At 41.0% G+C, this 15,274-nt stretch overlaps 1 protein-coding gene across 4 annotated transcripts in view; it reads left to right on the top strand.

Moving 5' to 3' along the window:
• ACSBG1 (acyl-CoA synthetase bubblegum family member 1) overlaps positions 1-15,274 on the top strand; it is a 124,213-nt gene that overhangs the window by 106,112 nt on the left and 2,827 nt on the right. For all 4 annotated transcript variants that reach the window (XM_030576697.1, XM_030576695.1, XM_030576694.1 and 1 more), the window contains 3 exons: positions 971-1,188; positions 8,579-8,718; positions 10,284-10,530. In XM_030576697.1, coding sequence (XP_030432557.1) covers positions 971-1,188; positions 8,579-8,718; positions 10,284-10,530 — 605 coding nt within the window. The remainder of the gene's footprint in view (positions 1-970; positions 1,189-8,578; positions 8,719-10,283; positions 10,531-15,274) is intronic.

Here is a 15,274-nt window from a genome sequence, read left to right as displayed (position 1 = left end):
ATTAATTCTCACCCTCCTACTGATTAATTTAAAGAGGCACAATTCCAACACTGAGACTGTTAACTGTTTCATTGCTGATCATTTTGACAGAAACGTCAATGTGCTCTTATCCCACAGTCCCAAGTTGCCTTCCACATCTACTTAGGTGGCAAAAGCCCTTATTGCACTGGACCCAGCTGCTAAAACTTCTAGTTTCACCCTTGTCAATTTCTGCCACATATTTATGCATTTTTACTACATAAATCTGCAACAAATTGAAAACAGAAAATTGGGAAAAGACAGAATGAACTGAATATCAAATATATATGCAATTCAGTAAAATACTCTATTTTTAATGTATGAAAAGCTGCTACAGTATTTCCAGGTTGCTTTGCTGTAAAATTTAGATTCATCTTGATACAGTGTCCATTGAGCCTTGAATTTGAGAAGTAGTGTTGTCCAGTGGATATAGTGCTGGACTGAGACTTGGGAGATGTAGGTTCTCTTTGGTCTTTTCTTTGCTTCCCCATCTTCAAGGCTCTGTGTTCCAGCTCAAGATAGACTTCATGCCAGAATCTGAGCATGTTGCTTCCACTGCACTTTGGCCCAGGGTGTCAGTCAAACCCAGTCTCTTGCATGCTGTGCAGAGCACAACTATTAAACCGAAGGGCTGGCCTATTTAGGAGGGAATAATGTGCAAATGTGAAATTTCAAACAGAGAAGTGTTTTAATCCTCCAAAAGAAACAAAAAGTCCACTTAAGTAGCAACACAGGGCAAAATCCTCAGCTGATGTAAATGTGCAGAACTCCACTTACACTGCTGCTTTACATCAGCTGAGATTCTGGCCCATAACTTTCTAACAATGATGGAAATGTGTTTGTTTATACCTTCTCAAGGTTTTAGAGAGGAGCTATTGTAAAGGTTCGCTCTATAATTTATCTGGCTTTTCTAGCATTCCATATGAATCTTTTTTTTCTTGTTCCCTTGTAGCTGTGGCAAAGCAGTTCCTGGCTGCAAAGTAAAACTAGTGAATGAGGATGCAGATGGCAATGGAGAAATTTGTTTCTGGGGAAGAACTGTTTTCATGGGTTATTTAAATATGGAGGATAAAACAAAAGAAGCCATTGATGATGATGGGTGGTTGCATTCTGGAGACTTGGGAAGATTAGACAAGGACGGCTTCCTCTATGTTACTGGAAGAATTAAAGGTAAAAAGCAGTCTCCTCCCAACATTTTAAAGTAACTATTCAGTGTTGTTCAGTCATACAACAGATAAGCACATAGGAATGCCTTATTGGATCAGGCTTGTGGTCCACCTGGTTTAGTGCCTCCAACTGCAGCACCAAGTGCTTTAGCGGAAACCTCACAAAAAGTAGATATGAGAGAATCTGCTCCCAGGAAGGTCTCATCTTTAGAGATTGGCTTACTCATTGCAACATGAAGTTTCATCTCTGTTGATTACCGATTACTCTCGCCCCTCGCTCCACTGATATGGTCACAAGATGCCCGTTATCTACCGGGTAATGAGCGTTGGGATAGGGCGGAGGTTCGATCACTGGATGTCCTCAGGAGGGGTGACAAGTGCTCCGAAGGTAGCAGTGGGGATAACGCAAACAATCAGTCGTGGGGTTAAAATTGAGGGTTTATTGAATGGGTCACAAGTGAGGATGAGGAACAACTTAATACTAGTTACAACTTGGGCTTACAATATAATACCAGAACAAATAACAAAAATACTGCAATTACAAACAGAAGCTGACCCTGGTACCGCTCTAGGTCCCAGTAGTTATTCAGGTCCTTCCAAGGGTTAGTAAGGGTGCTATTGGTGCTATTATTAAGCATAAATGCAATTACTCATCTAAATAAAAACAAAATGCAATAAGACAACTAAAGCTTGCCGTGAGACTCCGGCTTACAACATGATTACAGGCTCAGTTAGCTAGCAAAAATAGCAGAAGTAACAAAATCAGCAGTTAGGCATACTCACACACACAAACCACAAAAGTTTCATCATCACCAGCAGACGGGTAGGCTTCTGAGAACACGTAGCCGAGGGAGACTTCGAGTTGATCAGGCTCGGTTACAGGTACAGCTTTTTGCGTTTTCTCCCTGCCCACCCTTGCACGGTGGGCAATTTATAAGGGTAATGATGTGTTCAGTTTTTTGGCCAGGTTTCTCCTAATTAGGAGATTTACAGGTGCCTCGTTACCACCCTTGGGGGGGGGGGTTCCTGGAAATGGCTGACCACAAAATTTGCCTAACCCCAACGGTAACTTTCGGAAATGTTTCTCGCTTGAGAGTACGTGCATGCTCGTTTCCTGAACATGGAGGCCAGGGCAAAAGCTGCTTAGGTCTGTGACACTAACAATCTCCCTTCCAATATTCATTTTGTTAGCATTAACAATAATTCTGGATATTTTGTTATCCATGTAAATGTTCAATCCCGATTTGAATCTTGCTAAATTCTTTGACTTACTGATCAAAATATTCAGACAATAATGTTAGACAATCACTATGTTTTGTATTAAGTTATGAATCATGGGGCTACATGCTAGAAGAGGGTGCCTAGTGAAATAGGAAAACTCATTGCACTCTTACTGCCATGTGGGAGCTGGACATCTGAGATGGCTGTAAGCTCTGCATTTCCAGACCATTTGAACAATATTCTTCTAATTTTTGAGGGTAGAAGGATAAGTTAAAACAAAGAAGAATAGTTGGGTCTGGTGACAATATTTTGCTTGAAATGTAGCCATGGGAAGGTTTTGGTAATTTGTTTGCCTGGACGCTCTCTTCCAAGATATGTGCTCAGATGGGTGAAAGTTTGTCAGAGTTCAGATGCTTCCTAAACTATCTTGTGTAATGAGTAACTGTAACCCCAGAAGACAAGATGAATCATGAGGGAAGTAGCTGTACTTCCTGGTGAATTTGTAACAGGATAACATTACCATGTGCAGTCAGTCCTGGTGGGCTTTATTAGATGCTATAATTAGCCTGCACTGAATGTGATCATTTTGGTCTCCCTTAATTCTCTGCCTTTTCCTTTTCTGGTTACTTTTCCTTTCCCCCCGTTGTTATTCTTTAACAAAGTGGCCCAGTTCAATTATCGTAATGTTTGCATTGCACTTATATCTTCAGTGATGGGAGTGCCATTTAAAACATAAATAAATACTGTAAATTAAAGATAAATTAAGGCTAAGTGAGCCAGTTTGGATAAAATAAATACTGCCTGAATTTCCATGCAAACTTCAAACCCAAGTCTAAACCATTTAAAATATGTTGGAAGTTCAGATAAATCCCCCTACCCCCCATCTCTCCTTGAGTCTTAAACAGATCTCCTCCGTTTGCTGACATCCATCTCAGCAGGTCTGGCTGGTGTCTTCAGTTTTCATGAGTTCTGACAGGACTTTCAATGCATCAAGGATGAGAGGGACAAATTATGCTATTTTGTGATATCTCTGAGCCAGAGTGGCTCTTAAAATGTGAATAGTCGCATATCAGAGACAGCTAGATAAGACAACCCCCTTAATGAAACCTCATTGCGGGTGGGGCAGAAGCAGTCATAAAATTACAGGCGCTCTGGTGGGTTTGGAAAAGTTGAGTGAAAAGTTGAGGAGGAGGAGGAGGAAATCTCTAAAGTTTAGATCAACATCTGATTTGTGGAAGGGTAGTCATACATTTAAGATATGATAAAGCCTAGTGTAATCTCTCATCCTAGAAATATAAATTGTACTTCATAAAATATTTCTGTACACACATCATATTATCCAGGAAAATAATTGTGCAGTATTGACTGTGCCAATTTATGTGGATTTAGTCGACGGCTATTGTATATAAAATACATATGGGCAGGGAAAGTATATCATAGACCCTATAGTGTCCAAAGCTGTTGCTGAACACTAGTGAAGTTAGGACCCAAACCTGTGAGTAACAATTTCCCCTAAGTTCCCTCAAGTGCCACTGAATTGAATAAAGCTCAGTAACAAATGGGATCAGGTACTAAGCTATTGAATTGTGCTACCTTTGTTAAGCTTTCCCCCATTCAAATTTTTAAAAAACTTAATAAAGATGAACTATTTTTGTATCAGAGAGTGTTAAAACACTAAGACAACAGATTATCGTGGTTAGGGAGTTTGAAAGAAATGCTGATCCATGAAGTATCGGATATCTCAGAGAGGATGCGTAAGGAGCAATAAGTTTAAAAGTAAACATTGAACATCAGAGGTAACCTCTTTCTCCTCTCTATTCTACTTTCTCCCTATCTCACAACTCACTGCCAAATGGTAGTTTTACCATAACACAGCACACGAGTCAGACAATCTAGTGTTTCTTGTAAGAAATAAGACACATCAGTTTTCCATCTCATTTCCTCTGTTTCCTTCTTAGACTCATCTGTATGCCACACTTAATATCTACTCAATATGCAAATTCTGATAATCTAGAAAAACATAATTCCACTGAAACAGTTAGTCAAGTCTCTATCATCTTATTGTATTCAATACCACAGATTCTGGCAAGGAACCAAATTAAAATACAGACAAGAAGCCTCTTAGTTAAGCATCTGATGAAGTGGGTTTTAGCCCATGAAAGCTTATGCTCAAAGAAATTTGTTAGTCTCAAAGGTGTCACAAGTACTCCTCGTTCTTTTAGTTCATACTGAATATGTTACTGGCAACTAAGAAACTGATTCAGCAAATACTTACTTGCTTAGCTTCACATGCAGCAATAGTACCATTGACTTAAATGGAAGTTTTCATAAACAGATAGTTAAGGGTTAATAGAACAGAAGTACTTCATGTCTCTTTTGACTGTAAAGGGTTAAGAAGTTCAGTGAGCCTGGCTGTCACTTGACCAGAGGACCAGTCAGGGGACAGGATACTTTCAAATCTTGAGGAAGGGAAGTTTTTGTGTGTGCTGTTAGTGTTTGGTTGTTGTTCACTCTGGGGGCTCAGAGGGACCAGATGTGCAACCAGGTTTCTCTCCAATCTCTTTGATACAGTCTCTTATATGTCCAGAATAGTGAGTAGTAGATAGATAAGGCGAGTTAGCCTTATGTTTGTTTTCTTTATTTGCAAATGTGTATTTGGCTGGAAGGAGTTCAAATTTGTATTTTGCTGAAAGGATTTTTATTTGTACTTGTATACTTAGGCTGGGAGGGTATTCCCGGTGTCTATAGCTGAAAGACTCTGTAACATATTCCATCTTAAATTTACAAAGATAATTTTTACTGTTTTTCTCTCTTTAATTAAAAGCTTTTCTTGTTTAAGAACCTGATTGTTTTTTTATTCTGGTGAGACCCCAGGGGACTGGGTCTGGAGCCAGCAGGGAATTGGTGGGGAGAAAGGAGGGAAGGAGGAGAGAAAGGTTATTTTCTCTCTGTGTTAGGATCACTTTCTCTCTCAGGGAGAGTCTGGGACGGGGAGAGAGAAGGAGGCGGGAAGGTGGATTTTCCTCTCTGTTCCAAGATTCAAGGAGTTTGAGTCACAGTGATCTTCCAGGGTAACCCAGGGAGGGGTAGCCTGGGAGAGGCAATGGTGAAGGAAAGGGTTTACTTTCCTTGTGTTAAGATCCAGAGGGTCTGGGTCTTGGGGGTCCCTGGGCAAGGTTTTGTGGGGACCAGAGTGTACCAGGCACTGGAATTCCTGGTTGGTGGCAGCGCTACAGGTTCTAAGCTGGTAATTGAGCTTAGAGGAATTCATGCTGGTACCCCATCTTTTGGATGCTAAGGTTCAGAGTAGGGGATTATACCATGACAGAAGTACGTAAGTTGAGTACTTCCATATAAGTATTTCCAGGGTCAGGTCCCTTAATGTATGACTTTCAGTTACAATAATACACAGAAGTCCATTTGTCTGCACTGTTCTGTACTGAGTACATTATTTCTTAATATATTTAAAAGAACATAATTTATTTTAGGTACAGGCAGAGGACACAAGTTTAATGCAGTGGAGCACTCGTAGTTTGCTTACAGGATGGTGCAATGTATTAAGAATTGTAATAGTCAAAGAATTTTACTTTAATTGACAGATATTCAAATAAAAATGTACACTCCTTCCTTATCAAGAGGAATCAGCAAAATAGCACAAGAATGTTGCACTTGTTTGGTATTTTTAAAGTTATTTTTACACATGCTGTGAAGGCAAGCACCACCCTCCTCTGGACCAGGGGCGGCTCTAGAAATTTCGCCGCCCCAAGCACGGCATCATGCCGCAGGGGGCACTCTGCCGGTCGCTGGTCCCGCGGCTCCGGTGGACCTCCTGCAGGCTTGCCTGCGGAGGGTCTGCTGGTCCTAAGGCTTCGGTGGAGCGGTGGGACCGGTGGACCCTCCGCAGGCACGCCTGCAGGAGGTCCACCGGAACCGCGGGACCAGAGGACCCTCCGCAGGCATGCCGCCGAAGGAAGCCTGCCTGCTGCCCTCCTGGCGACCGGCAGAGCGCTCCCTGTGGCATGCCACCCCAAGCACGTGCTTGGCGTGCTGGGGCCTGGAGCCGCCCCTGCTCTGGATTAGAGCTGGTCCTCTGGACTAGAGCTCAGTGCAATTTTTCAGTCAAAACTTTGTTTTCTATTTAGAATACAGATTTGCAACACAAACATTCTGTGAATTTTGTCAAATTTGACAAATTGTTTTGGTCAACCTCCCCCACCCCCAAATTCTGAAAAAGCAAAACATTTATAAACTATGTGACTGGAATCCCAGGGGATCCACACTGAGGTTACTTAATTAGGGCAAACTGTAAAGAATGGAGCAGACAATCCCAAAGTTGGTGGTCATTCCAGTACTTAGATCCACCAGGCTAGCCTCAAATAGTTTCTATAATATCTTAGAGGTTACTCAGAAGCCAAAACACAGTTACCTTAAAGCAACCCAGCCTTAGGCCTCCATCCAGACACCCAGGTCAAATGTGATGATTACTGAAAATCTTATTCATCATATAAGAAAGTTCTACCAATCCCAAAAGATCGGATACATTATCTCCCAGGTTAAGGAATATTTCAGATCTTATCCAAATACATGTTTACAGCCAATTCTTATTAACTAAACTAAAATTTATTTAAAAAGAAAAGTGAGAGAATATTAGTTAAAAGATCAGTATACATACAGACATGAGTACAGTTCTAAGATCAGATTCATAGTAGAGATGGTGAGCTTTGTAGTTGCAGAGTTTTTTCAGAATTAGTCCATAGGTATAATCCAGTGTTCATATTTAGGGTGATCCAGAAGGACTGGAGATCTCAGTCTTATTACTCAAGCTTCCCCTGCATAAAGCATTAAGCAGATTTGAGATGAAAGGATCAGGTCCCAAGAGTCTTTTAAACCGTTTTCTAGCATCTTCTTCACCATACAATCCTGGGTGAACAATAGGCTTTTAATGTAACCTTCTGTTTCCCAAACATCATGTAATCAACTACATGGATTAACATAAGGTAATTTATCCATTAAACAGCTCATATACATTTTACCACAAACTTTAAAGAGACATATAGACAATGACATTATTTCACCCAAGATTCATCTAAATGTTAATATTCCCTTTTGATCACTGAATCAATAGCTATAGTGATAGACAGGAACTGTCTGTTTACATGGCTAACATCTAACAAGATATAAGTAAACACATACAATTAGTCTCACCTCTAATTTTCTAACAATACAGGTTTGCATTTCAAAATTCTAGCCTATCTAACATGTCTCTAAAGGTTGACCCTGGGTCATTTAGCCTGCAAGCTACTTAACCCTTTCTGGCCATGTCACAGACTGTTTTAAATCTTTTTTTTTTTTAATTTGAAATGACTCTTCACTTTAAAATGTCCTTTGCTTTTCAAATAAAACTAATTAAAACATTTTTAAGTGGTCAAAAACAAAACAAGTCATTTTGATTTTGAAAGAAATGAAATATCAGAGTGGAATGACATTTTGACTTCTTGATTCACTGAAAATTTCAAAAAAATTAATTGTTCATTTTACCCTAAACAATTATTAATTATTATTTATTTAATTGGTTGCAAACCAAGAAATCTATTATTCATCCAGCCCTACTCTGGACTGCCTCAATTATTCCCTGGCTGTTCTGTACAATCTGCTTCTTCTGAAGATCCCTCTCCATGTGCTTGCTTGTGTTGGCCTGCCCCCTCTTGGTCGTTTTAAGGTTGCTTTTTATTATGGTGCCAGTTGTAAAAGGGCTTTATTTTCGCAGCTCACCAACACTAGAGCACAAAGAGAATGAATGCCAGATAGCACTGAAGGGAGCTTAACTGCTGAAAATCCCAGGTTATCTGTAACACCTTGAGAGTCATAATTAATCTCCAGTTAATCAAGTCTGGCATAAAGGGTTTTGCTTTGTATACACAATAGTGTGTGTTTGTGTTTATTAGAGAGAGAGAGAAAGAGAGCCAGAGAGCCCTCTAGAGATATTGCAAAGGATATATCTGTCTTTCAGGAAGGTTAATTTTCACATCTAAACAAGTATTGTTCTCTTTAAAAGCTATTGGTATTCCTGGTATCTTCTATTAGCAGGAATGTGGTAAATGGTTTGGCCCACCACTTAGACAGTTGTGAGGAAATTATTTGAATTCAACTAATAAGTTTCTTTTCATGCCTAGAGTTAATTATTACAGCTGGAGGTGAAAATGTGCCTCCAATCCCAATTGAAGATGAGGTCAAAAAGGAACTGCCCATTGTTAGCAATGCTATGTTGATTGGAGATCAAAAGAAGTTCTTATCAATATTACTGACCTTAAAGGTAAACTACTTTTACTGTTGATTTCGACAAAATCACACCCCACTAAACTCCTGATATATTAAACCGTGTGTGTGTGTGTGTGTGTGTGTGTGTGTGTGTGTGGGTGTGTGTGTGTGGCGGGGGGGGGGGTTCCACATTGGGAAAAATGTTCAAATTACAGAGCTAAGTGTGCTGGCTTTACTGACATGGGTAGATTTGCTGTGAGCAAGCAGGATTTAACCCTTATGCGGTATAGCAGAAGAAATACTTCACATTCATTTCTAATATTCTTCCATAAACAAAAAAGACTTACTTTCAGTCTAAAATTCAAATTCACTTTCATTAAGAAAAACCTGAAAGAGCAGAAGTGAAGTCTCCATCAGAGAGTACAGCATTTGCCTTTTCCATACTGCCTGTTGTCACTCTGGACAGGCAGAGGCCTTAGAAGTTTAAAGTCTCAATACATACAAAACAAAAGGCAACACAGTTTCATAGCTACTTACACAAGAGGCTTTTTTGGCCATGTTTGCTCATTACAATTTATGCTTAAGACAGAGAATGTTTGCGTTCTAACAGACCCTATTTTCCACCTATTTGTTCCTTTTGGGAAGAAATCTAAGAATGAATTTAGGAACAAGATTATGAATAGCTGACCTATAGGATGAAGCCCAGCTGAAAGATCATCCTTTGTTAAAATGCAAATATTATAGTAACAGAATGAAAACAAGGGCCCTGTATGTTATTATGTAATACTTCTTGTCTCAGGTGTCCCAGCATTAGTCACCCTTTACATTTATTATCTCTGTCACTGATTCCTCCCCACCACCAATTGTAAAAAATTTTTTTTCTAATTTTAAACAGCAGCCCTATCTTGAGAGATCAAACAGAATTATACAATTTTCAGTAATCCATTTTTGTAAATAGTATCTTGAATACATTTCTTGACATAACAATGCAATTGATTTGGAAAAACACAGGATATGTCTACAGTGTGATTAAAAACCTCACAGCACCCAGTCTGAGAGCCTAGATCAGCTGACTTGGGCAGCAGGGCTTGGGCTGCAGGGATTAAAAATAGGTTTGGGCTTGGGCTGAAGCCCAGGGCATGCAACTCCCTCTCCCTCACAGGGTGTCAAAGCTGGGCTCCAGCCCAAGCCCATATGTCTAGACTGAAGTTTCATAGCCCAGCAGCCTGAGCCCTGCAAGCCCAAGTCAGGTGACCCAGGCTAGGACTTTTAATGCAGTGTAGACATACCCACAGTGGTAACTTATTCAGAGTATATAGAGAGATTTTTCTATGTTAAATATTTTGACATGTTTCAAATGTGATCACATCACGTATATGACGATCACATATTAGCCAGCATGTTCGCATTATGTGGCCAAATTGTCAAAATATCTTATCTAGCAACAGTCTACAAATGGTCCCATGTTGTAGACTTAGGACTGCAGTTTGCACTGTTTCACTTAAATTTTGATATTCTGAGCTGCCCTCAAATCCTGCTGATTTGAGCAGGGATTGAGGACACTTAGTGCCCTATAGGAGCAAGCCATTAATACTGAAACTCTGTCACTTCATATTGTAGAGTACTCTGGACCCAGATACATCCGATCCTACTGACAATCTGACTGAGCAAGCCAGAGAATTCTGCCAGAAAATTGGCAGCAAAGCCACTACAGTGTCAGAGATTGTGGCAACCAGAGATCAGGCTGTTTACCAGGCCATTCAAGAAGGAATCGACAGAGTCAACATGAAGTCCACTGCCAGTGTTCAGCATATTCAGAAATGGACACTCCTGGAAAGAGATTTCTCCATTTCTGGTGGAGAATTTGGTAAGACCTCTGCATACTAACCTATCGTGAGATACTTAGTGAATACAGGAGGGGTGTTGAGTACTGTAAGTTTGGGGTGACTATTTCTCAGGAATGATGGAGATGGGACTTATATAGCTCTTCCCAAACAAGTGGCAATTATCTGATAACAATTCACAGTCAGATTACAGAATAATGATATTGTTACAATCTTAGGGATCTCAACCACTCCAAGATAAAAACAATTCATATTACAACTTGAAATTTAAACTATGGTTGGTGAAATGTGGGAGCTTCATAAAAACCTTCATATAACATACTAGTAAGTTATGTTTGTTCAGTTTTTTTAAATTAAGAAATTCAACAAGTCCTGCAATTTTAGTGCCAGAGAAAAAACCAAAAATACAAAAAAAAAATAATCTATATGCCAAATTATTTAATAATCATTAATTGTGTCCACAGCTTTTTCTCTTTTTAGAAGAAAGTCAAATGAAGTCAGTTTAATCAGAGAACACAAAATCTTATTGTAAACCTTGCATAAAAATTAACCAGGAAATCAAGGTCATTTGGCAGCCAGGGCCTGTCTTTTGTGGGAAGGGAAAATTATGAGCAATAATTAAAGATCTGTTGGTGAAAGATGTTCTAGTTTCTTGCTTCACCAAACTTCTAACTAATGAAATACAGAATATTTATGCGGACTCCTGTAAGTATTTAAAGATATATTGTGTGACCGGGATCTCAGGGGAGCCACACTGAGGTTGCTCAGTTTGGGCAAACTGCAAAGAATGGGGCAGGCAATCCCCAAAGCTGGTGGATATTCCAAAACTTAGATTTACCAAGCCAGCACAAAACAGCTTTTATAATACCTCACTGGTTACCCAGAAACCAACAACACAGTTCCCTTAAAGCAGTGTTTCCCAAACTTGGGACACTGCTTGTGTAGTGAAAGCCCCTGGTGGGCCAGGCCGGTTTGTTTATCTGTCGCGTTCGCAGGTCCGGCCGATCGCAGCTCCCACTGGCCGCGGTTCGCTGCTCCATGGGAGCTGCTGGAAGTGGCGGCTGGTAGATCCCTCGGCCTGTGCCGCTTCCAGCTTCTCCCATTGGCCCGGAGCAACGAACCGCAGCCAGTGGGAGCCGCGATCGACCGACCTGCGGACGAGGCAGGTAAATAAACCGGCCTGGCCTGACAAGGGCTTTCCCTACACAGGTGGCGTCCGAAGTTGGGGAAACACTGCTTTAAAGTAACCCAGCCTGTGGCCTCCACTGAGATACCTAAGTCAAATATGATGGGGATTACTGAAAATCTTATTAATCATATAAGAAAGTTCTACCAATCCCATAAGATCAGACACATTACCTCTCAGGTTAATGAATATTCCAGATCTTCCCCAAATACACGCTTACAGCCAATCCTTATTAACTAAACTAAAATTTATTAAAACAGCGGGGGCAACCTATGGCTCCAGAGCCACATGTGGCTCTTCATAAGTTAATATGCAACTCCTTGCATAGGCACTGACTCTGGGGCTGGAGCTATAGGTGCTAACTTTCCAATGTGTTGGGGAGTGCTCAGTACTCAACCCCCTGCTCTGCCCCAGTCCCTCCCCGCACTCCACCCCTTCCCCTGAGCTTGCCATGCCCTCGCTCTCCCCTTCCCAACCAGAGCCTCCTGCACACTGCGTAACACCTGATCGCGGTGGTCGGGAGGTGTGGGGAGGGAGCAGGAGGCACTGATTGGTGGGGCTGCCAGCGGGCAGGAGGCGCTGCAGGTTGGAGTGGGGGGAAGCTGATGGGAGGCTGCTGACATATTAGTTTGGCTCTTTGGCAATGTACACTGGTAAATTCTGGCTCCTTCTTAGGCTCAAGTTGGCTGCCTCAGGTTAAAAGATCAGCATACATACAGACATGAGTACCATTCTGAGATTAGTTTTATACTAGAGATTGTGAGCATGGTAGTTCAGAATTAGTCCAGTGTTCATATTCAGGGCGATCCAGGTGGGACTGGAGATCTGTCTTATGACTCAAGATTCTCTGCATAAAGCATCAAGCATATCTGACATAAAAAGGATCAGGACCCGAGACATCTTCATAAGTTTCAGGCCTTCTCTTCACAGCATGGAGTCCTTAGGAGAACAATAGACAATCATAGAGACTTAGAAGTAGACTTGTTTCCTAAGCATCACTGGTAATTAGCTACATGGATTAACATAAAGCAATTGCCCGTTTTCCAATATTAATGGACGATTTGTTATATCCTTCAAAGAGAGATGAATGCAGTGATATTGCTATGTTTACAGATCATTTGAATGTTAAGATCTCCATTTGATCTCTGAATTAACAGAATACAGCATAGACGGGAACCATTTGGTTACATTGTTAACCTCTAATAAGATATAAGTAAACACATACAATTAGTATCACCTCTAATGTCTAACAATACAGGTTTGCATTTCAGAGTTCTAGCCTATCTGACATAGAGTGGCCCTAATGAATATTTACATACTTTTCTAACATGTCTCTAAAGGTTCAGTTTAGGTCATTTATCCTGCAGGATGCTTAACCCTTTCTGGCCACAGTGTCACATATTGTATGAAAGATTTACATTGTTGCCAAATACACAGAACATCTAGTAAAGGAAGAAAGGGAACATGTCAAAGGCGATAGGCTAATATACATGTGGGGGCTTGTTTTTGTCAATGTTAGTTTCTTCCAGGTTATAAACTTTGCCTTGAGCAGCATCTTGGATACTGTCTAGGGGTAATAGTTTCAAAAGTGCCAAAGTCAAGTGCCAGTTGTCCAATACCAGAGTGAGTCTATCAAGTGAATTTGAACTGTGCTGGTGGATGAAAAGTTTGAGGCCTTGATTCCTTCACCCACAACATTATTTAAGAACAGCAAAATTCCATATTCTAGTTTGTGGCTGAACTGAGATGTCAGAAAAATAGCAGTGTGGTATCCATTACATTCTATTTCTTTAGTACTGCAGACAGCATGTCGTCCTTCCTCTAACCAGATAGGGTTATAACAGTGGAGTGTGCTTTATAGGAACGGGGTTCACATTTACGAAGTAGATAGATATGACTTTTTCCAAGAAGCTGATTTTTTTTAAATAAAGTGTCTTGGGTATAAATGAATTGTGGGGCCCGTCTAGTAGGGCCTACCGCAAGTTGAGGCAGTTGTTTGGGGAATAATGCATCCACTTCTACAGCCCTGATGACTAATTTTTTTCCATTCAAATCCATCCACACTGTAGCTATAGTTACCTTCCCTGTCCACTACATCTCATCCCACTGACTTAAATCCCTCCAATAGTTTCTTGACTCATTCTGTCTCAATGCTTCTCCTTTAAGGCTCTGTACTTATATCATCAATGATTATCTACACCAATTGTACTCTTGGCATGCATCCCATGCGTGTAAGATTGGATCCTTTTTTCATAGCAGTATCTGCTATGGCTGCATCTGCGTCCTTCCACGCTCCTGACCAGCGTAGCTGAGGGCATACTCAGTTTCTTCTCTCTAACCCTTCTGACTCAGCTATCCCCTATAGCCCCATGACTGGAGTAAGCCTATATCTGCCAACACCCATCTGAGCCCTGACTACAGTAATGCTGAGTTATTACATTCCTTGCTCCTTTCAGTATTATGATTTTGTCTTTAATGCATAGCACACAAGATGGGGGGGAGGGGCTAGAGAGAAAAGTTAACCAAAAAAAAAAAAACTTCACCCAAAGCAAGATGCAGTTTTTGAGAAGACCCTGTATGTTACTTGGGGTTATTTGAACCCAAAACTAATCTCAGTTTCCCAGGTGGTGTCAGGAAACAAATCAGTGGTGGTGGTGGGGGGGGGGATAGCACCTCCCTCTGATAAATGATTGGTACACACACAAATGCTTCCACCCCAAAATCCTTGTTTTTATTGAGTACAAAGCACACATCTAAAATAGAAATAACCTAGATCACCCCCCAAATATAGTTATCTGAAGCCTGAGGTGTTATCCAGTGTACAGCAGCAGGTTTCTGACGGCTGGCCTTCCTCCTAGGCACTGGAGAGGTAGCTGTCACACTGCAAGCTCATAGAAATCTTCTCAGGAGAACTTCTCCAAAGTACACACACTAACTAAACTCTTATATGTAATTCAAAACAAAGCATAACTCAAAATAACCCCCAATAGGCTGACCGTTTCCTTGCAACAACAAAGAACTCTCAATTTTTTCTTATCAGTAAAGCAACTCTAGCAAAAAAAACACCTTGCAGACAGGCACGCAGACCAAGGTCAGCTATCCTTTAGTAGCACTGCAATTGTGCAGATGTTTTTGTCTGCCTAAGCAAGGCCAAAGTCTTTCTCGCTATGTGGTGTCCTCACTTCCAGCCCACATTGGCTAAGTGCACAGATGGCTGCAGGTTATGTCAAGTCCAGGCCTCTTGTAATAAGTAGATACAACATTGCTAAGGGCAAGTCTACACCAGAAGTGCTTCATTGGTGCAACTGCACTGCTGTAGTGCGTCTGGTGAAGATGCTCTATGCCGATGAGAGTTCTCTCCCATCGACATAATTATCCATCTCCGCAAGAGGCAGAAGCTATGTCAGTGGGAGAGCATCTCTGCCGACATAGTGCTGGTGCAAACAGCACTTAGGTTGCTGTAACTTGCATCACTCAGGGGGATTTCACACCCCTGAGCAATACAAATTAGATTGACTTAAGCAGTAGTGTAGGCCTGCCATAAGAGAGGGTTCTTTAACTGAGGACATAAAGGGAGAAAG

Source organism: Gopherus evgoodei, chromosome 10, assembly GCF_007399415.2.
Source record: "Gopherus evgoodei ecotype Sinaloan lineage chromosome 10, rGopEvg1_v1.p, whole genome shotgun sequence".
NCBI lineage: Eukaryota > Metazoa > Chordata > Testudines > Testudinidae > Gopherus > Gopherus evgoodei.
Note: the sequence above shows the minus strand (reverse complement) of the source record. Positions and strands in the feature narration are given on the sequence as shown.